Source organism: Symphalangus syndactylus, chromosome 3 (assembly GCF_028878055.3).
Source record: "Symphalangus syndactylus isolate Jambi chromosome 3, NHGRI_mSymSyn1-v2.1_pri, whole genome shotgun sequence".
NCBI classification, from domain to species: Eukaryota; Metazoa; Chordata; class Mammalia; order Primates; family Hylobatidae; genus Symphalangus; species Symphalangus syndactylus.
In genome coordinates this window covers 95,645,422-95,670,801 of record NC_072425.2, presented here as the reverse complement: position 1 = coordinate 95,670,801, position 25,380 = coordinate 95,645,422, and the positions used below count along the sequence as shown (strand labels likewise).

Sequence of the window (25,380 nt, the reverse complement as noted above, 5' to 3'; positions counted from 1 at the left end):
CTACACAAAAAGAGGCAGCTGGTCAGATTTGGCTCACAGGCCATAATTTGCTGACCCTTGATATAATTAAGTCAAACACTGAAAATTAAATTTAGAATTATGAGGCATAAGGTGATAGAAATAATTTTAATTTAAAATCATGATTTATTGGGTCAATAGCTAAAAGATGGATAAAAGTGGAAACAATTTTCTTTGGCGTATCTTTATTATACTAAGTGCCACCATTCAGAAATCGCTCTGTGAAAATTCTGAATTAGAATGTATACTAACATTCCTCAATTTTGATAATATACCAACTGATCAAATTTGGCTTAAATGCATTCTCTTTTTAATTAATTCTCATTGCTTTGCACCAGAGTGGGCTTAATAATATTATGGTTCTTCAAACATACCTCAGCAGGTAGCATTTTTCCTGTTAAATATTCACCCTGTATCTAGCCAAAAATTTTCTCCCTGCTTCATCTCTTTAAGAGTTTATTATCACTGAATTTATTCAGCTACCTTAAAAATGAATGGGGTTTTCAGAGCAAAATAAATGCCATAAAATATCTGTGAGTAGAGCTTAATTTAGCAATTATCTGGAACATTATAAGTTACTTAGCTTGATTCTGGAATAAGATTGTCTCCTTCTAATAATGGAAACCATTTTGAATTCATGTGTGTAGCTGAGCCATATGACAGCGGGAATAAAGTACATGCTAAATTTTTCAGGTCCATAACTGCCAAAAAAGCAAAGCAATGAAACATAACAATTTTCTAAAATCCTTTTGCCAGTTTTTTTTTTATGATTCTAGCCATTATTTTCTGGAATGATAATTTCCAAGTTTAATGTTAAAGTCTTTGATCTAACATCAAATTCAGAGAAATCATTGTGAAAACTTAAAATCCTTAAAAAATAGGGTTGGGAGGTTTACTTGCCAATGAAATTCACAGGAAGTTTAAATATGTATGGAAAATTCCTGAAAGTGATGGACTGTTTGGCCACATTGCATGGGAAATATTCATACCTGGATTTGAAATCTCTTTTAACATATAAATTGTATTCTTCATTCCAAAATATTTTTGTGGCTCTAAGTTAGTTGCCAAGGAAGGTCAAAGACATTTTAAAAGCATTTTTATTATTTCCATGTCTCTACAGAGAAATGATCCTCACAATTTTAAAGCAGTAACTGTTTATCTTTTCTCACAGTATCTCCAAATCTTTGGTCACATGGAAAATAGAAGTCAAAAACATAACAAAACAATACAAAAACACTTCTTTTCCTAACTAGAGAATATTTACAGCTTGTGACTTGACTTTTCTTACTGAGTAATATTTCAACTAAAATTTTCTATATGGCCTTTTTCATGTAGTAATGGTGTTAAGGACATAGACCCAGGACATGAGGCAAGGATTTATTTCCCAGATTAGTCACTGGCAGCTATAAAACCCTGACCAAAGAATCTCAGTTTTGACCTTCAGTCTCTGTTTGCTAAGGTAATATAACAACAGCATCTACTTTGAAAGACCACTACAAATACCAAATAAGGCTATGCATGTCATATACATGCTTAATAAATGTTATTATTTTTAGTGTTACTATATTTAGGCCCGTGGAAACACATTTTGCTAACCCCTCTTCTATCTGAGACAACACAGCTTTCTGTGTTCCTTGGGTGGCATTGGGAAATGGCATATTATGGCCATCTGCCTTCTCCCTGTGGCACCTGGCAGCAATCCTGCCACATGCCAGACACCAATTTTACCCAAAAGAAAGATTAGAAAAAAATTAATATGGGGCATTTACTAACCATCAGAGAGCATAATTATTTTTGTTTTTTTGTTTGTTTAACCAAGGGAGTCCAATAAGCTCACACTGTCTTATTAGAAGAAGAAACTTCTTTAATGGCCCAATTTCTAGACTCTGCCATAACCTTGGCTATTTGGAGCATCATAACACTGATCTGAAAGACTTTCTCCTCAACGTTAAACTACATCATGGTAATACAATTGGATACAGATGTTCAATTTTGATAACTTATCCATAAAAAATTGCCATCGCTTGGTGTTATGATAATTGATATTTCTTTTTTTTTTTGAGACGGAGTCTTGCTCTGTCACCCAGCCTGGAGTGCAGTGGCATGATCTCGGCTCACTGCAAGCTCCGCCTCCTGGGTTCACGCCATTCTCCTGCCTCAGCCTCTCCGAGTAGCTGGGACTACAGGCGCCCGCCACCACGCCCGGCTAATTTTTTTGTATTTTTTTAGAAGAGACGGGGTTTCACCGTGGTCTCGATCTCCTGACCTCGTGATCCGCCCGCCTCGGCCTCCCAAAGTGCTGGGATTACAAGCGTGAGCCACCGCGCCCGGCCGATAATTGATATTTCTAACAATGTGCTTAAGGTATTGAATAGGGAGAATAATTCAGTTGAAATAGTACTGGACTAGAGAGGAAACTGATTGTTTTTCCAGGTCCTCCTGGTTCAAGGTATGGTTTCATCATTCATTCAGTTGTTCAAAATAATCCAGAAATCCAGATCATCCTTGACACCTTCTTTTCCTTACCTCCTATAACCAATCATCTATTATTGAATCTAATCATTTTCATCCCTCAAATATTTTTTGTATATCTTGAAATTTTTTTCCTTTTTACTACCATGTTCTAAGGCCTGAACAATTATATAATTCTTCTAAATGGTCATTGCCTCTCCCGCCAATTAATTCCTCACCTAGAATCATCTTGTCACCGTGCACATCTACTCACATCACTTTCCTGTTGAAACCTCTCTTTACTTCCACGTTACCCTTAAATTAAAGCTAAACATTTCTCCAGAGGGCTCCCAGGTCCTGCCGCTCTGCTCCCACTGGAGGACCGTATGCCTCACCCCACACTGCCTCTCTTCTTTCATGTCTTCCTTCTGAACCCTGTACACACCATGTTCCTTCCCACACTGTGCTGTTTTCTCTGCATAAGACACTCTTCCCTCTCTTTGGGGCCTAGTTACATCCTCCTCCTCTTTGAGTTTTCAGGTCAATTTTGAGTTTCTTTGAAAGCTTTCCTGGACCTCCTACAATGAGATCAAACACCTCTATTATACCCTGTCACAGTACAATACTACTACAGTACCGTAGTATCACAGTTCAGAGGATCATGAGCTTTCCTTCACAGACCTTATATCATTATTGAAATTTTATATTTGTGGGACTATTTGAGTTATGTGTACCTGCACTGAGTTCAGAGATCATGTCTTTTTTTGGTTCACTTCGTATTGTTTTCTCTCCATTGTAACACTAGGACAAAATGTCAGCAGCTTCATAGAGATGGAATGCAATAAATGTTTGTTAAAAGAATAAATGAATCACTGATACTCATTTTTTTTTTTTGAGATGGAGTCTTGCTCTTGCCACCCAGGATGGAGTGCAGTGGCGCCATCTTGGCTCATTGCAACCTCCGTCTCCTGGGTTCCAGTGATTCTTCTGCCTTAGCCTCCTGAGTAGCTGGAATTAATAGGCACCCACCACCACACCCAGCTAATTTTTTGTATTTTTAGTAGAGATGGGGTTTCACATGTTGGCCAGGCTGTTCTTGAACTCCTGATCTTGTGTGATCTACCTGCCTCGGCCTCTCAGAGTGCTGGAGTTACACGCAGGAGCCACTGCGCCTGGCCAATCACTGATATTCTTGACCTGGCTTGGATAAAAGAGTTGTAAATTATATTTATGGATTTAAAAATCATGTTTAATAATAGCCATTTTGTTCACCTCACAGATTTGTCATGAGAATGATATGATATAATATATTAAAAGTCTTTGAGTTTTTCAAAATAATAAGAGCTATTTATGACAAACCCACAGCCAATATACTGAATGGGCAAAAACTGGAAGCATTTCCTTTGAAAACTGGCACAAGTCAAAGATATCCTCTCTCACCACTCCTATTCAACATAGTATTGGAAGTTCTGGCCAGGAGAATCAGGCAAGAGAAAGAAATAAAAGGTATTCAGATAGGAAGAGAGGAAGTCAAATTGTCTCTGTTTGCAGATGACATGATTGTATATTTAGAAAACCCCATTATCTCAGCCCGAAAACTCCTTAAGCTGATAAACAACTTCAGCAAAGTCTCAGGATAAAAAATCAATGTGCAAGAATCACAAGCATTCCTATACACCAATAATAGACAAACAGAGAGCCAACTCCTATTCACAATTGCTACAAAGAGAATAAAATATCTAGGAATACAACTTACAAGGGATATGAAGGGCTTCTTCAAGGAGAACTACAAACCACTGCTCAACTGCTCAAGGAAATAAGAGAGGACACAAATAGAAAAACATTCCATGCTCATGGATAGGAAGAATCAATATGAAAATGGCCATACTGCCTAAAGTAATTTATAGATTCAATGCTAGTCCCATCAAGCTACCATTGACTTTCTTCACAGAATTAGAAAAAACTACTGTAAATTTCATATGGATCCAAAAAGCCCGTATAGCCAAGACAATCCTAAGCAAAAAGAACAAAGCTGGAGGCATCACGCTACCTGACTTCACACAATACTACAAGGCTACAATAACCAAAACAGCATGGTACTGGTACCAAAACAGATATATAGACCAATGGAACAAGGAACTTAAATCTACAAGAAAAAAAACCCCATCAAAAAGTGGGCAAAGGATATGAACAGACACTTCTCAAGACATTTATGCAGCCAACACACATATGAAAAAAAGCTTATCATCACTGGTCATTAGAGAAATGCAAATCAAAAACTACAATGAGATAACATCTCACGCCAGTTGGAAAGGTGATCATTAAAAGTCAGGAAACGACAGATGCTGGAGAGGATGTGGAGAAATAGGAACACTTTTACACTGCTGGTGGGAGTGTAAATTAGTTCAACCATTGTGGAAGACAGTGTGGTGATTCCTCAAGGATCTAGAACCAGAAATACCATTTGACCCAGCAATCCCATTACTGGGTGTATATACCCAAAGAATTATAAATCATTCTACTATAAAGACAGATGTACATGTATGTTTATTGCAGCACTATTCACAATAGCAAAGACTTGGAACCAACACACATGCCCATCAATGATAGACTGGATAAAGAAAATGTGGCACATATACACCATGTAATACTATGTAGCCATAAAAAAGGATGAGTTCATGTCTTTGCAGGGACATGGATGAAGCTGGAAACTATCATTATCAGCAAACTAACACAGGAACAGAAAATCAAACAGCACATGTTCTCACTCATAACTGGGAATCGAACAATGAGAACATATAGACACAGGGAGTGGAACATCACACACCAGGGCCTGCTGGGGGGTGGGGGGCAAGGGGAGGGATAGCATTAGGAGAAATACCTAAGGTAGATGACGAGTTGATGGGTGTAGCAAACCACCATGACACATGTATACCTATGTAACAAACCTGTACATTCTGCACATGTATCCTGGAACTTAAAGTATAATTAAAAGAAAAAGTCTTTAAGTCTCCTCCAAAGAAATATGTGCAACTGTCTTCTGAATATTCAAGGAAATAAAAATAATAAACTATGATATTCTAGTCAGTTCATTTTTATTAAGCACTTTAAGTTCAAATTTTTATTTAAAATTAGTATTCTATCCCAGGAAGATCCCTGTGAAACACTGGACTAGTTCTGTATTAGTGATAAGCAGGCTCACTCTTTAAAATTTTCAACAATACAAAAAGATTATTGCCCTTTAATGAATAGCTTAGAATATAGTAGCCTTGTTTTCTAATTTTAATACACAAAATCAGAGATCAGAGAAAATTAATAGTTAGAAAAGGCAAGGTCAGAAGGCAAATGTGAGAGGATAGTCAGGCCCAGACCTTGTGAGTCTATAGTCTGTATCCACCAGCAGAAAGATTTCTAACTGCTGAAAGCAATCAAATCTGTGCATTATTATTCTGATGATAACCATCAACTGGGAGATTATTTCCAATTTTGCACATTCCAGAGGAAGATATTCAATTTCAAACTGGATGTGAATATTGGTCTTCTTGCAAACTAATGACAAAATTCTGATAAGTACATACAGTTTTATCATTTTTATCGTATTTACAGGCTTGGGTCACATCAATATAAATACATAAGGTATTACATATCTGGCATATTTCTCATTTAATTTTTAACCTTTCATGTTTTTAGATATTGTGTCCAACATAGGTTTGGAGTTCCTACATGAGAATATGATTATGAGAGATATTACTATCTGCTAGCCAAAATGAAATTAATTTTTTGAATTGGAAACTAATGACTAGATTAATTCAGGTTTCAAAGTAAAGAATAAAAGAAAAACTTACATTCATTGAACAATATTTAAATTGAATGCATTAAAGTGAAGAATGACAAAAACGTAAGTTTAATTGTAAACATAACATTTGGGATGGATAACATTTAAAATATGCTATGACAAGAAAAAAATCTTTAAAATATTTTTATACAAAAAGCAATCATATCTAATCAGCTTGGCATTAATTAAGCTCTAATAATGTACTTCAGTATCTTTCCAAAGTAGTGTGATCCATTTCCCCTTTATCCAGGTCGATTTGTGCACATTATGGTGTCATCATAATTTTTAAACATACTGAGAAAATGACAGAGCTGCAAAATTAAAATAAATGATTAATGGTATTTTTTTCATGTTTTGTACTAATAGGTATTACTGAGCCTTTAAATTAATAGAGCTGTCAAGCTCACGGGTGTTACAGATCCAGCAATGAACCAAAATGGAAATTATATATTCCAGAGACACCTAAAGATGACACCTTGGAATATTTTAAATTTTAATTAGTAGGTGCAATGGTTTTGTTCCCCTGTAACTACTGCAAATTAATTGGAAATTAGTCACAATCAATCCTTTTTTTTAACCAATCTGAAATGAAAAGATTGGTGCTTTACACCTTAACATTGTTGTTTGAGGGCCAGAAAGCATACATGCAGTAAATTGTGTTGTCAATTACAAAAAACAACAACTGTGATGAAATTAGGAAAAATTATGCACAGGTAAACAAAACTAATTAATGCATAAGTAACAGAGGAATGCACAAAATAATGTCCAACTAAACACTAATGTGCCAGTCTTTGGAAAAATAAATGTTTAAAAATGTAAATTTATGCAAAAGCCTTTACTAATGAAGATTTAGATAAAAAGGTGCTTTTAGTTTATGTTTTATTTAATTGCTTTTGGAGTCTCACTACCACTCACACCTTAAAACATATACTCACAAGAACAGCAGTCTGCTCATGCCAGTATGTTTCAAGGGGGCAGAAGACTATTAATTTTCTATCTCTTCAAAATATCAACATTTAGGCTTATTAAATAACAAACTGGCCAGGCGCAGTGACTCACGCCTGTAATCCCAGCACTTTGTGGGAGGCCGAGGCAGGCAAATCAGCTGAGGTCAGGAATTTGAGACCAGCCTGACCAATATGGTGAAGCCCTGTCTTTACTAAAAATACAAAGATTAGGTGGGTGTGGTGGCAGGCGCCTGTAATCTCAGCTACCCAAGAGGCTGAGGCAGGAGAATCGCTTGAACCTAGGAGGCAGAGGTTGCAGTGAGCCGAGATCATGCCATTGCACACCAGCCTGGGCAACAAGAGAGAAACTCCATCTCAAAACAAAACAAAACAAAAAAACCTCACCACAACAACAACAAAAAAACAAACTAGTATTTATTTCTTTAACAGATAGCTATAGTATTTAAATATTAGGCAAAATGCAATTTCTAGGCACATCAGGAAAATACTAAATATCTACACCTACCTGTTAAAGCATTTTCTTACTGTTTACATGTGGGTTACTCTTTTTCTTTTATCACTAAAAATACACATGTTCTTCTATTGATTTTGTCTCCCACCCTGGTAAAATAAGCCATTAGAGCAACTTAAGATTCTTTAAAAATGGTGTATCTACCAAGTCAGCGAGTGTTCAGTTACAATTGCTGTGCAAATTTTGACTAGAAAATAATATTCTTTTCACACTTTCAAAACAAGGCTACTATCCAGATAATGAAACTGGTACATTAAGAATTATTTAATGATATTTAAAGTTTAACAATTTAATGCAAGGGTCTTGGGAGATTTGAGAGTTATGTACCTATGTGGATAACCTTCATTGCACTATTTCAGAGCACTATTTTCAGTGCATCTATTCTAGATGAGTTTTAACATAATTTTCTTTTTATGTAATTATGAAAGTTAAATATTATGATAAAACAATGTCCTTTAATATCAGTTTAACTGTAAATGATAATGAGGAAACAATAATGATGTTGCTACATTTTCTGTAACACTTTGGTCGAATTTCAAAGATGTCAAATATTGTCCCACTGTAGACTAACATGGGTTTAACTTTTTGGGGGGGTATAATTGGAGATTACAGGGAATTCAGTCTAAATTATGAAAAAGAAGAAAATTCAGATGTATTATTAAATATAACGATACTTAATATATACCAGAAATTAATTAATGCTTTCTTAATATCACTAAATGTGATACATGGTAATTTTCAACAACCATTCAATATTTCTTTGTGACTTGTAGGTAGCAGGTTTTAGGACTAGGAAAATAATTCCAAGAAAAATATTACATAACTCTCCAAAGTCCAGAAGTCACTGAAAAAGCAAAGACAGGAACGTGGATTCCAGCCCTCATTTCTATTTTCTACCCCTTTGGATAGTAATCTTCCTAAGCAGTTTTTCCCTTCCTTCCTTACAGATATCCCAGAAAACATTATTTTCAAGGAGTGAAAAATATTTTTAACCTCAGACTACATTGAATTTCTGTTAAAGTGCTAGCAAAGTTGACTATTTCAGTTGCAGATGCCAACTTTCTCAAAATAACTTTTAAAATAGTAGAACCTAGAATGGGTTTTAAATACAAATCTGGTAAACAGAAGTTTTAATAAAATGGCTGAGATTCTGTAATAAAAGAGTGGTAAAGTTGTATAACTTACTAATTTGTTTCCAGTCCTTTGTTCTGTGATTAGTTAATTTACGTAGGAGGTAAAAGGAGATCCACCTATCACAAAAAACTGCGAATTCTAGCTATTTTTTAATTTCTCAAATTTGCCCTATTCCTGCTATAAATCTTTTCTCATGTACTGTTTATATTTAGGCTTTAGTATCTTCTAGTCAAGAAACATAGTTCTATCCCCAAGTGAAATTAAAAAATACCTATTGTTTCTTGAACTAAAAATTAAGATAGAAGCACATAGACTCTGGGAAAAAAGTGATCAACAGATTCCATTATATTTTCCAATATATATTATGTGAAGTGCTTATTTAAATGGTATTTGAAATAGAAAGGATTTTCATGATATTCAACTTTGAATAGGCCTTTGAAAGGACCATTAAAACAATCTCTTCTTACAATGGTTTATGTTGCTTCTTCACTTAGATGCCCTAGGCTGTGTTTGCTAAGTGTGGAGCTGCTAAAGAAAGCCAAAATATAAAGGAGTCTCATTGGACTACTGTCTGTTTTACACCCGTGCTCCTTTATTCATCACGGCACATTTCAGAAAGCCTCAGAAGCATGGTATTTCTTCCTTTCTGAACCTTTTATCCTTAGGCAAACAAGCTTAACGAACTGATGACAATTTCAGGAATAAGAAAATGTAGGAACAGTCCCGCTTGTATAACTGTTTGCTTCATGACCTTGGACATTCACCTAACCTCATCCGTGTAGTCTAAAAGTCTCTCATACTAACAGATAATTTACTTGGGATAGTCCTAAAATGTGTTTGCCTACAATGTAATTTAAAAAAGAAAATCTCATGTGGTCATCCACATCATTACTTGCCTATAGAAATACCTAAAACCTTAATCTTATAAGTGGGTAAAAACAACTAAGCTTTTTTTGTCAATTATTTTCTCTCAACATGGTAAATGCTGTCTCAAACTGCTTAAATGTGGGGCACAAGAGTAGAAAAAATATCAGTGATGTTTTCTCAAATTGGGTATGTTTTAAGATTCAAGGTTTAGGGCATTTATTAGACTTATTTAGCATTTTTGTAAGGAATATGAAATGGGGAATAATCTATGAAATCTCCAAGTCAGCACGTAAGTAGTTCTAGCTAATAATATGCCAATCTGATGGAGAGAATTTAGCCAGATCTCAAAATAGTCATAAACAAGAAAATCTAATGGGGTGGGGGTGTGGGTTCCAATTTCAGTTAAGAAGGAATAAGCACTCTTCACTCTATCTTTCCCACTGAATGCAACTATAAACCCTGGGCAGAACACATGCAGCAGATATCTGAAGTTGCTGAAAAGAAAATAATAAAAGGCAAATTGGGGAAGAAAACCAGAACATGAAGTGCCATCAAACCAGTGATGAGTTTTTAGTTTTCAGTTTTTTTCTCTACTTTTGCATCTCCTGGCCTGGACTTAAAAGCAGACCAAAAACTGGAATTGTATACCAGGTACAGATAGAAAGCGCCAAGAAAAACCCTGTCCTACTGGTACAAAAATAGGAAAGAAGGGCCCTACAGATCAGAGTGAATGGGAAATATATTCTGTTAATCAGGCCAGACACGGTGGGTGGTTTGCGCAGGTAATCCTAGCACTTTGGGAGGCCAAGGCAAGCGGATTGCCTGAGCTCAGGAGTCTAAGACCATCCTGGCTAACACGGTGAAAACCCATCTGTACTAGAAATACAAAAAATTAGCTGAGCATAGTGGTGCATGCCTGTAGTCCCAGCTACTAGGGAGGCTGAGGCATGAGAATCACCTGAATGCGGGAGGCGGAGGTTGCAGTGAGCCAACTTCATGCCACTGCACTCCAGCCTGGGTAACAGAATGAGACTCTATCTCAAAAAAAAAAAAAAAAAAAAAAATTCTGTTAATCATTTCCATCCCAGTCCTCTGGCAATTCAGTGGCAGTGGAAGGTAATTAAAACTCCAATGGAGGAGACATCTTTTCTCTGACTAGAGAAACTATGTTCCCAAAGCATGGGGGATTCCTACTCCTTTTTTCTCTCTCTATTCCTTTATCACAGAGCCCTGGAGGCAGATGCTACTTCAAGAAATATATGACAAAGCAAGGAAACAAAAACCTTGGATTCTTAGTCAGAGAAACAATATGAGAGCCCTGGGAGTAAAAAAAAAATATATATATATATATAATCAGAGAGATCATGGAGAGGAGGTGGCTTGAGAAAGCTATCCTATGAAGTTGCATTTGATTACCTGAGTTTATCCCTGAGCTGTGTATGCATAGACTTGACCTTAACAAACATACTGATGACTTTGAGAACTGCATTTGGGGGTATATCATCACCAAGTTTTCAGATAGGCATATGGATCTTTTACAAGTAAGTTACATCTGAATAACATTGCAAACACTCTGGAAACCAAACATATTGGAACCACAACTCACAGAAGATAGATCAGCTTTTGTAACCTGAACCTAACAGAGTCAACTACCTGCTAAAATAATAACAGCAACAACAGTAAATTAACATTTCCTGTGAGAATTGAAAATACCTAGAGTCTCATAACACAATATTAAAAATGTTCAGAATATAATAAAAAGTTTCTCAAGATATGAATCACAGAAAAATCTCAAAAACACACAAGGGGAAATATAGCCAATGATGCAAACCCTGAGATGATACAATTGTTGGAATTAACAAAAAAAGACTTAAGAAGTATTATAACCATGCTCTAAGAAGTAATGGCAGATACTCTTGAAATGAAATGAAAGACAGAGAGCCTGAACTGAGAAATAGAAGACAGTTAAAAAATGAATCATTGGAAATTTTAAAACTGAAAAATACAATGAACAACATAAAAAATAACTGAAAGGACTCAACATCAGAATGGAGAGAAAAGAGAAAAATGTCAGTGAATTCAAACACAGGTGAATAGATATCCAATGTAAACAATAGAAAATATAGAAGGAAATAAAAAGTGAACAGACTCAAAGATCTATGAGACAATACATAAAATGCTTAACACATGTCATCAGGGTTTTAGAAGGAGAGGAGAGTGTGTGGTGTAGAAGTCAATATTTGAAGAAATAGTAGCTGGAGATGTGCTGATTTGGCAAAACATACAGCTACAGATTCATGAAGCTCAGTGAAACTAAAACAAGATAGGCTCAAAGAAACCCATGTCCAGACTCATCAAAGTCAAACTGCTGAAAACTAAAGGCAAAGAAAAAAATCTTGAAAGCAGTCTAAGAAAAATGACGTATTACATATTGTGAAGCAATGATTCAAACGACTATGAATTTCTTATCAGAAATTGCACTATGTAAAAAGACATTTGCAAAGTATGAAGGGGAATTAAAGATGAAATTTAAAAATGCTTACAATTAAGTCAGAAGAGCTGGACGCAGGCATGTGTAGCCGAAATACAAGTCTGTGAATTGGAATGCTGTTAAGAAGATATCAACAGAGCCACAGGAGTACAAAGGACCAGGCAAATATTTCTGACAGATGGGAAGTTAAAAAGGCTTCATGAGGAAATTGCTTCTAAGCTTGGCATTGAAGGAAGAGATTTTATTTTATTTTTAGTATGTATGTATTTATATCTCATTGCCTTCCAGAAAGATTTTGAAGTAACTTATAAAAATACATATATCCCAATAGGACAGAATAATTAATTCAGGCAATCTGAGTAAAAGGGAAAAATTAAGTGTATGAAATTAATAAACCATAGGTAAGACTAGATGAAAGAAATGCAAACCATGTGCCAGGTGCAGTGGCTCACGCCTGTAGTCCCAGCACTTTGGGAGGCCGAGGTGGGCGGATCACGAGGTCAGGAAATCAAGACCACTCTGGCTAACACGGTGAAACCCAGTCTCTACTAAAAATATATAAAAAGAAACTTAGCTGGGCGTGGTGGCAGGCACCTGTAGTCCCAGCTACTCGGGAGGCTGAGGCAAGAGAATGGCGTGAACCCAGGAGGTGGAGATTGCAGTGAGCCGAGATGGTGCCACTGCACTCCAGCCTGGGCAACAGAGCAAGACTCCGTCTGAAAAAAAAAAAAAGAAAAAAGAAATGCAAACCATGGGTCCTAGATAACTACTGGAAGAAGCCACAGATTTGGAGGTAGCCTGCCTGGAGACCAGAAGAATGAATCTATTTCTAAAGCACAAAATAGAGGGTAAGGATTTGAGGCAAAAAACGAGGTACTATGCATGGTAAACCTCTGGGAAGTGGTTCCTATGAGGCATAGCAGTCTGGTCCTGGCCTTGGGAGAATAATTTAATGTCATGACAAAGATTCCGAACTTTTTTCTATGTAAAATGAGGAGGCATTGAACTTTGAGATCAAGGAGTAAGATCATCATAGCTGTGTTAGTCAGTAGTAATTCTGGCAACTATATGATGGATAGCTTTGGCTGCATTGGGAAGCAAAATATGTATTACATAAAAATAATATAAATAAGATGAAAAGGGATTTTCTGTTTTAAACGATAGAGTTGTAATCAATTATTAGTATTAGGAATACATTAAGGCAGCCGGGTGCCATGGCTCACACCTGTAATCCCAGCAATTTGGGCAGCCAAGGTGGGTGGATCACCTGAGGTTGGGAGTTCAAGACCAGCCTGACCAACATGAAGAAACCCTGTCTCTACTAAAAACACAAAATTAGCCAGGTGTGGTGGCACATGCCTGTAATCCCAGCTACTTGGGAGGCTGAGGCAGGAGAATTGCTTGAACTCAGGAGGTGGAGGTTGCAGTGAGCCGAGATCACGCCATTGCACTCCAGCCTGGGCAACAAGAGAGAAACGCCATCTCAAAAAAAAAAAAAAAAAAAAAAAAAGACATTAAGCCTCTGAAGAGTGACTGAGTGAGGCAGCAAAGCATCATAATTAAGAGATTAAAACCCAGTGGCCTATTTCTGCCTTTTGCTGTGTGGCCTTGGGCAAGTTACTTGACTTCTCTGGCTTCAGGTTTTTTCTTAAATTTATAATATGGGGATTATAATAACTTTACTGACATCCTAGGGTTGCTGTGGGGATTAAATAAGTAATAAACATGTACACATACAACACAAACTGGTACATGGTAAGCAAGGTAAATTTTATATCTAGGCATTGTCACCAGGGTTTCCTCTAAATATCTCCAGGCTTTTCTTATGTCTTGAAAAATCCAGCGACCTTTGTCTAGTTGATATTAACTTGCGGGGTCTTGAAAAACTTAAATTTATACAACCTTTTACTTTATATCTTAATGGCCTGAGATTATTGTGTATTTAACAAGTGATTAAAGGGTAACTAACACTTTAATGTTATCATTTTAACGATTTGAAAAAACAAACACATAAACAAAAAATGTAATAAGCTCCAGAATACTGTTTTTCTTTTTAAATAGCTTGTATTTTAAAGTTATGGTGGGATGTGTGAAAAGAAGTGTCAAAATGAACTCCAGATAACTGCAGTGGCTAGGGCAATAGAGAAAAGACCAAGTCTTCCTAGTAGAGGACACAAACAAAGGCAAAGCAAATAGTCAGTGTCCAAGTCAAGGAGGTGCTAGTGTCAGGGAGGGGAACTGGCAGTCAAGTCAGAAAATAGCATCTCATGGAATGGGTCACACAGTAGAAGTCTGGGCAGTAGGAGACAGGTGCTCATAGGGTACCCAGGATTTTAAAGGATCATACCTAAGACAGCAAGACTACCAGGCTTGGTGGGGATTGGTCCCGCACCAGGTCAGGGCTCAATTGCACATTGAAGGTAGTTGTAAGCTAAGATTGGGTAAACAGGTTTAAGATCTTAAGAGGTATTATGCCAGGGAAGGTAAAGAAAAAAGGCAAAGAGGGGTTAAAACATACGTAAATGTTTTCTAGAAGTTGCCGTGGCCTCAGCTATCACTTTGTAGAGTCTTCTTAGTCTACCTGTGATCATTTCACTATTTAATGTATAATCTGTTCATGATTTCCTTTCCGTTCTCTACCACATGGAAGGAAGTTTCAGGAGTTTTTTCTGTCTTTATCATAACAAAATGCCCAGAGTAATTTTGCATTAAAATCTTATTCACATTACTTTTCATAAATGTGTCATGAGTAATAATACATGCCTATTAATATTTCAAGTAATTAACAGAATGCAGCTTTTTTAATGTGAAAAAGCAATATACAATTGATAATCCAGAGGGAAGTGGCCCAAAGAAGTTTAATCATACCATACAGGAAATAGAAGGATTAAATCTTTTGAGATTGAGAAAGAATTTCTTTTCTGATACATTCAAATTCTTTGCTTTGAGAATATAATGAATAAAGATAACTCAAAATAACTTTTACATGTATTTATATATAAAAATATGTGAATGAATTGCTAGCCAACCTACATTATGTTCAGTGAAAGAAGATTTAGTAGAAAAACACTTTTTAAAAATGTTATACTACCCTAAGAAGTATTTCAGAAATTTGCAAATTCAAAGTGCGTTTGGTATTGGCAATCTAATTATGTGTGAGGCACAGTGCTATGCTCTGGGGCTACCAAGATGATTCAAATTGTGGTCCATGACCTCAGTAAGCCTGTGTCTAAAAGGAGCTGGACATATAACTGAGAATTCCAACGTAATGTTATTGTTTTGATAAAACTGAAACACAGGCTGAGCTTTTAGGCTATTTGGAGAAAAAGGAGTGGAGAAGTGGAAGGAGGGGTTGTGTTCAGGGAAAGATTTATGGAGGAGGGACAGCAAGGAATGAGTCTCAAAAGATGAGTTGTGTTACCAAACTAAAGAAGAGGAAAAATTTGTTTGGACAAGAGGGAAGTGCATGAAGAGACTTTTTAAAAAGTAAGAGATTATGTTGGTAAAACAGGAAGCCTCACTCAAACTACATTTTATCAGACAGAAAGTAACTAAACGATATTTTAAGTAGAAGAGTGCCATGGTGAGATTCATATTTTATAGTGACTATTCTGATAGAAATGTGAAGCATGGACTTAATTGGAACAAAAATTGAGATGGGGAAATATTGATGTGGTTTTGCCAGGAATGAGAGAGAAATGAATTGGGCCAAATCTAAAACAGTGGTTAATAGAGAAAGAAAGGAAAAGATTCCGGAAATAGGTCATATCATTATATGGACACGTAAATTGGATTTGAGGGTATAGAGAGAAGTACAGGATGACTTTCAGATTTCTAGCTTAGGAAACACCAGGTGTTTCAATTGTTTCACTATCTCAGTATGATATAGGGAAGAATCGCAGATCTAGGATGTGAGAAGACCTCATCTGGGGAAGGAGAGATGTGGGGAAGCAAATGATGAGTCCATTTTAGTTGTAATAAATTTGAGGTTCCTGAGGCTTTGAATAGTCACTTCTCATTTAAACTTTACTGGTCATGTATCACTTAAAATAAATGGGTAGTAAAGGGGTGCTGTTTGTACAGATACAAAATAAAATGTTACCTAGTCTGTGTCCTCTCCTATCCTACCACTCTATTCCCTCTACCCTCCACCCCAAGCTGCTCTTTCTTCTTCCCATTATAAGAACATATTGACTACAGAATCATATGTTCTACATGCTCAGGAGGAAGGATGGGGGAGGAAGAAGAAAGAATAAAATAGACTCTGGAGTCTAGCCTAAAGACAGCTCTTCTAAAACGATTTTCAATATACACTCTTCTAGAATTAATATTGTCTTGAGTTTGATATGCTTATTATCACAAGCAGTAGTTATATGGCTAAAATAATGGTGTTAACTCAGTGACTATTACAAAACAATGAATACAGGAGCACTTAAAAAATTTATGTTGATGGCTTTACAGTGACAGAATCTAGACGGTCCTAAAAATAATTACCAAGTACGTATTTGAAGAGTTAGTACTAAGCTCTTCGGTTTTTTCTTTTCCTGATCTTTGAACTCAATATTGGTGAAATTTATAAATAAATCTTACATTAATTTTTTTCTCAGTGACTTTTTTATTGTGGTAAAATATACATAACATAAAATTCACCATTTTCACTTACATTTTTAAGTGTGCAGTTCAATGGCACCAAGCGCAATTGCACTGTTGTGTCACCATCACTACCCACCAGCTCCAAAACTTGTATTATCTTGATATTTAAGCATTAATTGATATTTCTATTTTATATATTCTACTTACAGAAAAAACAGAACTTCTACTCTCCTCTAAAATTATGTCTAGAGCAATTCTTTCATAAATTGAATATCAGCTTACAGGTATTTAAATTCAGCAGAGAATTTTAACATTGTAGCATTCTTATTTTCTGTAAGAAAAATATTGGGTTATTCAACTGAAGCAAAAAACGCTCCATAGTTAACCATACCAATGCTATGAATACTAAATATTCTCTTCAATTACAGTGAAATTTACAGTTCAGAACCCCATGTGGCTCTAGGAAAAGTAGAGTATGCCAGAATGTAAAATCACAATAATGAGCCATAGTCTACTATGATTCTTGGCCTACTGTAAGCTGCAATAAATGTTTTAAATGAATAAGTGAGTTTACAAGGGAAGAAAATTAATATAAATTACATAAAATTATTATTTAACAATTGTAAATCATGATAGTTAACAGTGAAATGAATGTCTTATTATTGAAATAAAAATTAACAAAAGTAGTGTTAAAAGTGCTTGTGTTAAGCTTAAATTCTTCTAACACATTAATTAAATTTCAGTAGGCAGACATTTTCAAGCTGGAGAAGCTTGAAAGGTAGTCAGGGAGAAAGGTAGTCTGTCATTTACCAAAGGTCACACACTCTGGAGGGAGATTTACAGCATGCACCAGGGCCATTTTGTGTTGAGCTTCACAATAAGGAGCAGAGATGAAGTGTGCAGATGCTGGAGCCAGACTACCTGGGTTTCCATTTCTACTCTGCTATTTATTAGCTGTGTAGAATCAGATGAACTATTTAACCTTTGTCTTCCTCAGTTATTTCCTTCATAAAATAAGGCTAACCATAGAATTTTTGTGAGAATTAAATGCATCAACATGGGTCAAGTGCCTCCAACTGTATGTACAGGACATTCTAAGAACTTTTTTTTAGATATTATCATAGCTGTGACCGCTTTTTGAGTCAAAACATGGAATAAGGGCTAAATGCCTCTTCTCCTGAGAAGAGTCCAAAATAATACAAAGAGTATTCATGGAAGCTAGTTGGTTTTATTGTCTTCGATTTACTTATTCTTTTGTTACTAAGGCTGATGAAAAGTGACTTTTCATTAAAAACAACACTACTAACCACTACTATCTTGCATCACAACCACCACCATTGAAACTACCATCACCACCATCATCACAAGTTTTCCCACTATTTCCACCATCACAGTAGCCACTATTACCCCCACCACCATCATAACCATCACCACCCCTGCAATACCATCACCACCATCACTACCACCATTATCATCACTATCACCATCACCATCATTAAAAACAACATTTTTAACATCCATGTGATTAGAATAATGTGAATTTAGAAGTGTCACTTGGAGAGTGAAGGATTACAGAAAAGATGTATGTGTATACATACTGGTGAAGGGAGGAAAAAGATGTAGTGTTCAGGCAGCTAAAGGAATACACCAGAAACAAACAAGAAGTTATGTTTATGTGTTGTACACGAAGTTTGAGCCAGTAGCTTCAGAGTAAAACCATTACAAAGGTAAAATGAAAAATTCCTTCTTACATGCTAATCTGTGCTGTTTGAAATCTGTAGCTAAAGTTGTTTACACTAGTGGTTGAGAGAATGGGCTTTAATTAAAGAGTCTTGGATTTTAGTTCCATATCTACTTCATACCTGACCTTGAGCATGCTATTTAACCTCCCAGAACTTTGTATTTTCTCCATCTAAAAAATGGTGGTTCCATTATTTAGAATTTGTGTGAATATTTAATAAATACTCACATATAACATAAGCATTTAGCACAATGCTTGTGCAAGATTAAGACCTTCCCCTGTTGCCCTCTAACCAGTTTTCTCTCCGAATTTTAACTACTCAGTAAATGACACTATCATTCTTAGGTAAGAGTTAACTTCAATTCAGCCCTTTCTCTCCTCCACCTCCTGCACCCCCAGGAACTCATTAATAAATGTTTCCTGTTCTACCTCTGGAATATAGCTTAAATTCATCCACTTTCATTTTACTTCCCTGCTGCCGTCTTTGCCCAAGCCCAGAGTACTAGGATAGACCAATCTCTCAGTTGCTGCTCAATACAATCAATCCTCCACAGAGCAGCCAATGTGAACTTAAAAAAAGGTAAATCAGATGATGCTTAAAGTTTTCAGTAGTTTCCTATTGTACTTAGGATCAAAATTTAGCTCTTTACCATCATTTTTTCTACATGATTTGTTCTCTGTCTCTACCTTTTCTATTAACCTCTCACCATTCTCCCCTAATTCTAGAAGCTTTGGCCATACCACCCTCCTTAGTGTCTTTTTTTTTTTTTTTTTTTTTTTTTTTGATGGAATTTCACTGTCACCCAGGCTGAAGTGCGGTGGCACAATCTCAGCTCACTGCAACCTCCGCCTCCCAGGTTCAAGTGATTCTCCTGCCTCAGCCTCCCGAGTAGCTGGGACTACAGGTGTGTGCCACCAAGCCCAGCTAATTTTTTTTGTATTTTATACTAAGCTTTTGGCTGTGTCCTTTCAAAGAGGTCTCCCTTATCTCAAGTAGTATTCTCCACACCTAATCCAGTTTCTCATCATCATTTCACCTTAGTTTTTAATAACTCTTGCAGTCTGAAGTTATATTTATCATATATTTGTTTATTTATTTGGTCCTCTATTATAGGAATGTAAGTAACTTGAAGGAAATTACATTGTTGGTCTTGTTCATGTTTCTACTCCCCGTGCCAAAAGCAGTTCCTAGCATGTTTTTGAAATGCAATCAAATATTCACTATGCAAATGAAAACTGATTTTTTTTTGAGAGGGGCAAAGTGTCTGACTTAAATAATATCTCATTCTGGAAAACACAATTATGGTAGAAACTGGAGAGAAATTTTTTTCTTATGGCGAAGAAAGCCCTCAAATCCCCAAATGGAGGCAATAGAAAAGCTGAGAAATAAATTCACATAGTCTGCATGTCTCATAAATAATATTCTCAAAATGTGCTCTGAAATAAACACAAAAAAGCTTAAAATAAACTTTTATTAATATTTTGTTTAGCTCCGTAGTTTATAATTGATCTATGGTTTATAATTGATCTATTTAAAAGATCTATTTATACTTAGGCTAACACAAACATTCAAGGGCTAAATCATTGCCAAGGGTATATAATGTCTAAAGCCTAAATGTAGTGGCTCTGACACACAAATAACAACAACAACAAAAAGACTATTTGTTGATAGGTTGAAAAGACATGAAAAAAATCAGTTATTGTGGTTATTTAGTCAAAGAGGAAAGCAAAACTGAGACTGACATAGCATATCAACTACTCTGTACTCACTGTACATGGCGTCTGCATCCATGGCTCCCCATCAATTTGCATTGGCAGAGACTTGCTTGTCCTGGGGGAAAATATTTCATTTTAAGTATTGCAAGGAAATACTTTATATTACAGACTATATGTGAGATATAAGATGATGAGACCAGAGAAGGCAAATATGGTAATAGTTGGGCTGTAAATTTATCTCCTATGAAAGGAGCTTCAACTCTCCACTATTAATAAATACCCTGAAAAGTACCTTAGTCACAGGAATATTATGAGCTTCCTGGTAAATGTAGTGATATTAAAAAAAATTCTGGATGCCAAAAGAAAAATTTCAGGGTTTATGTTTAATGACACGATCAGAATTTCTACAGCCAAAAGAGATTCCTTGTTTTTATAACCCTACATTACAAACTGGGAGAAAGGTGTTTCTCCCAGTTTTTCCAGCACAAACACTTTCAGATAAATAACATCAATTATGCCTGTGCTACAATCTGTGGTTTCACCTGGGCAGATCATGAGGTCAGTAGCTTGAAACCAGCCTGACCAACGTGGTGAAACCCCATCTCTACTAAAAATACAAAAATTAGCCAGGTGTGGTGGCGGATGCCTGTAATCCCAGCTACTCGGGAGGATGAGGCAGAAGAATCCTTGAAACCGGAAGGTGGGGTTGCAGTGAGCCAAGATCATGTCACTGCACTCCAGCCTGGGCAACAAGAGTGAAACTCCGTCTCAAAAAAAAAAAAGAAAAAAAAAGAAAAAAAAACAAAAACGAAAACAAAAAAAACCTTTTTTTTTTTTCCTGCAGGTGAAATTTTGGGGAAAAAAATGCTTGAAAAAGTTAAAATTTAAAACATATATAAAATCTTAATGTGGCACTTTAGTCCATGAAATGATTTAAGTCAATGGTGTCTCATCATTGTTTTCATTAGATAATCTGCCCAGTAAATACTTTGGTGCTTCAGCAGACTAATATGAGTATAAATCATAAAATTTGTATGTTTGAATTCGTGCATCAATATGTCCATTGTAGTCAACAAGAGAATCAGATTCCAACAAATCAGATAAGTAATAGCTAACCAATATTTTATACAATCTGCCAATGTCCATTATTTTGAAATATATTAGTATTAATCACTGATTATTTGGAGCCCAAAGAAGACAATGTTACTATCAGAGTTCTGCATACTTTTAATTAGTTTGAGGCTATGCCATATCAAATGCTTTTGTCAGTTACAGAAAGGGAACTACCTGATGAGCACGCAGGAGCATTGAGCCAGCCGCCGGCCAGCACTTTTCAGGCCTGTGTATATTTGCCCCATCTCCATGGCTCCTTCTAAGCCGACCACCTCCAGCAGCTGGTCACTGAGATCTGAAAGAAAGTAGATGCCTTTTAAGTTGCAATGTGTATACATATGTCCAAAATTTAATGCCATTTGATATTATGGAGATTAAAAAAGAATAACAGCCACTTCAGAAAGAAAGCTTGTCTTAGAAACTTAAAGTAATAAAAAGATGGCCTACTTTTATAACTCAGTTTAACTAAACCTTGAGGTTCTGTGGAAAATGATTTGCTGTCAGCTTATTCTAAAACAAAATGGGAAGCACAGATTCTGAGCCAAATAATACCAAAAAAAAAAAAAAATACCAGTAGTTTTTAACATCAACAAACTTAATGTTATTCCACATGTATATAAGGACCATTTATACATCCCACATCAGACATTTGGCAGCAAATACACATTTCAACACTATAAATAAAATATGAGGATATGCTGTCAAACATGATTTTGCTAAATTAACTCGAACAAGAGACCTTGGAGATCATGGAGTTGGAGCTTCTCATTTTATACATTAGAAGATGGGAGTCCCTAAATCTTTGAGTAACTTGTCTACAGTAATAGGTAACTGTACAGAAGTTCAAGAAACAATAGTAATTTTGTGAAATGTTTTTCCGATGTTAAGGAATATTCTACAAAATACTGTTTGGTAGTATACTAGATACTTAGTCCCATGCAATCATTATTATTAATTTTTTTCAAGCAGAAGACATTAGAAAGGGGCTAATAGTAAGAGTTGTCGCTTGTTGAGTATTTACTAGGACTAATTACTTTATATTATCTCATTTGCTCCTGCTCCAGACCAATTTAAGATAAATGTGATTCTCCTTATTTACAGATAGAGAAGCTAAACATTGGAGATGTTAATAATTATTCATATTCACATACCTAGGAAGTTACAGAGCCAAAAGGTGAACCTAATTGCTTTGATGCACTATGCTACATTTGATAAATCAATCATATGAAAAGGACAGAATTTACAAAATTTTAGAAATCATCTTAACATAAAGGTGGAGGTTGGACTGCGTGAACTTCAAGGTTCCTTTCCAATCTGAATATTTGCATTCAGCCAGAAAGCAGAAGCTGAACTCACATCAATAGAATCCCATACAGTCCTGTCCCAAGACTCAGTGACAGCCCATCTGCTCACCTATTTAACTCAGAGTGCTGAGACCCTTGATTTGGAGGCCAAAGTCTAGGTGCATATATATGGTTCTTTTCCATTTTAATATCCTTATGTGTTTTTGTGTATTTTCAAATGTAAATACATAATTGTATATTGTTTAGTAGCAGAAAAACTAGAGGAGTGGAATACAGTGGGAGGCATGATTATTATACAAGATAGCCATGTAATAGTTGGTCATATTTGAGGTCGGACTCATAGAAAAACAAGCAAATGTGTTTTGTATGGAATCCACTTTGTACAGAAAGTGCTCACTCCTCACTAATGACTCCATTTTAGCATAGCGTTTAGAGATGCTAATGATTTATTTTCAGTGTAGTTCAACTGTGTGGCAGCAAATAGTGCTTTGCAGTCTCAAAGTTCGTTAAGCCCAAGATCGTAGGTAAATTTAATAAAAGCACTTTAAAAAGAATACGCAACCAAGCCACCAAACTTTTAAGTAAATAATAAAAATCTATTATTTGTAACTTTAAGCTGTAGCTGTAGCATGAGATTACTCCAAGTAAAAACAATATTTTAGCTACAAAATCAAATGTTAACTTAGAGCTTCCACCTTGCTGTTCTAAACCCCATTTAGACTTATTTCTCATGAAACTTATTCTGTGTTTCTAGTTTAAATTCATGTTGCCAAGAACAGATGGACAAGGAATGGAAACATATTCTTTCAGCTGTAGCCGGCACTAAAATGTGCTTGGCTCTATAGCCTGGGTGTTAATATACGCATTTCTTAGATATATGTCAACCAGAAAACGACATTGTGGCAAGCACTAAAGTCCCAGATGTGTGCCTGCTGATATTTATAAAACAACAACCACCACCACGATGATCACCACCACAGGATTGGAGTTCGCATTTAGTATTATAGATTTTGCACGGCCTGATTCCTAAATAGGTAGAATTCTGTGTTAATTTCTGCAATGATCTGAAACTGGTTGATGGGAACCATTCTATAAGAAATGAAACACTTTCTCAAGACAGAGTTAATCTGTGAGCCCTAACTTTTTCATGAATCACAGGGATCTGTCTACACCCACACCATATTGCTACTGTCTACCACCCTCCTTCTGATTTTTTTCTTTCTTTTAATTTGTCTTTGTTTTTCTGCTTGCAAAAATGCCTTGAAAATCAATTCTGCTGTTAATAATTAGTAATGAAGATATTTCTCATAGATTTAGAACACCCAGGCTTTTAAACTTTCATGTTCTTGCTAACACAAATAATTTTATAGGAATAGTGCCATGTTTACTGACTCTAGCAAAGGCAAATAAATACCATACTCCTTTTAATTAGGCATTCAGGGAGAGAAAACAAAAACAAAATGAAACTCTAAATTTGTGTTGCACAAATTTGCCCCCATAACACTTCCACATTTTTTGATACAGCACAATCTGCAATCTGTCTATATACAATTGATGCCCCCTGCATGTTATCTCTGAGATCAGGGTCCTGATTGATTTCAGACAGAGAGAGTTTCTATCTATGCAATTTTGAATTCTGTTTCTATATGTGGTATCCTTTGGAACATCAGACTTCCTCACCTCACATTCTAGCTAAGAGTTATTTTAAGAACAGTTCTCCTTGGGATGGCCTAACCAGCTAGATCAACCTATTTAATTGGTTTGCTACCTGGCTATTGGCTTCATATTTGAGTGCGAGCAGCAAAAGATGACCTATGGACCAAATCTGGCCTCTTGCCATTTTTGTATGGCTCACGACAATTAAGAATGGTTTTATATATTTAAAAATATAAAAAATAAAGTACTATAACATGTGAAAATTATATAAAATTCAAATTTCAGTGCCCACAAATTAGTCTTCATTGGAACACAGCCACGTTCACTGGTTTAGGTCTTGTCTATGTCTCTTTTTGTACTACAGAGGCACAGTAGAGACCATATGGTTGACAAAGCTGAAAATATTTCCTATGTGGACCTTTAGATAAGTTTGCCAACCTATGCTTTAGAGAAACATGAACACTTTCAGGTCACTAAGGTTGTCACTTTAGTACTGCTGCTAAATGCTAAATGGCAATTTATTTTTTAGTGCCTGAAAGACGTAATGTTCCAGCATTAATTCTACAGTGTATGTAACCATGCATAGAACAGCTGTTCTCTACCAGGGAGTCTCACCACACTTGTGTACTACGAGCATTGCCACAATCCATTGATTATTTATCACGGAACACCAAAAGTTTCCAAATAATTTTATTACAAAAGAAAGTAGAACAGTTTAACATTCATTAATGTGCTCAATCATTGCCTCTGGTTGGCTTTCTTGAGTGTGAGAAAAAGAAGAATCATAGATAGGAAGGCAGAAGTTGCAACCAGACCTGGAGATTCAGGTGGGAAACAGCTCTACCTTCAAAAGTAATCAGTCAAGAACTGTGAAATCCTGACACCATGATACTGAGATGCATTTGTGTCTATCTAGAGGAAGATGTTGCTTTTGTTCAATTTAATGTTATAAAGTATACTTTTGAAGGAAAACAAAGTACGT

The 25,380-nt window shown here is 35.9% G+C and overlaps 1 protein-coding gene across 13 annotated transcripts in view; it reads right to left on the bottom strand.

Moving 5' to 3' along the window:
* The window catches only part of DGKB (diacylglycerol kinase beta), a 799,436-nt gene that overhangs the window by 11,507 nt on the left and 762,549 nt on the right, over positions 1 to 25,380 (bottom strand). For all 13 annotated transcript variants that reach the window (XM_055272542.2, XM_055272541.1, XM_055272544.1 and 10 more), the window contains 2 exons: positions 21,613 to 21,733; positions 20,380 to 20,440 (listed from right to left, as the gene is read on the bottom strand). In XM_055272542.2, the coding sequence (XP_055128517.1) occupies positions 20,380 to 20,440; positions 21,613 to 21,733 (182 nt within the window). The remainder of the gene's footprint in view (positions 1 to 20,379; positions 20,441 to 21,612; positions 21,734 to 25,380) is intronic.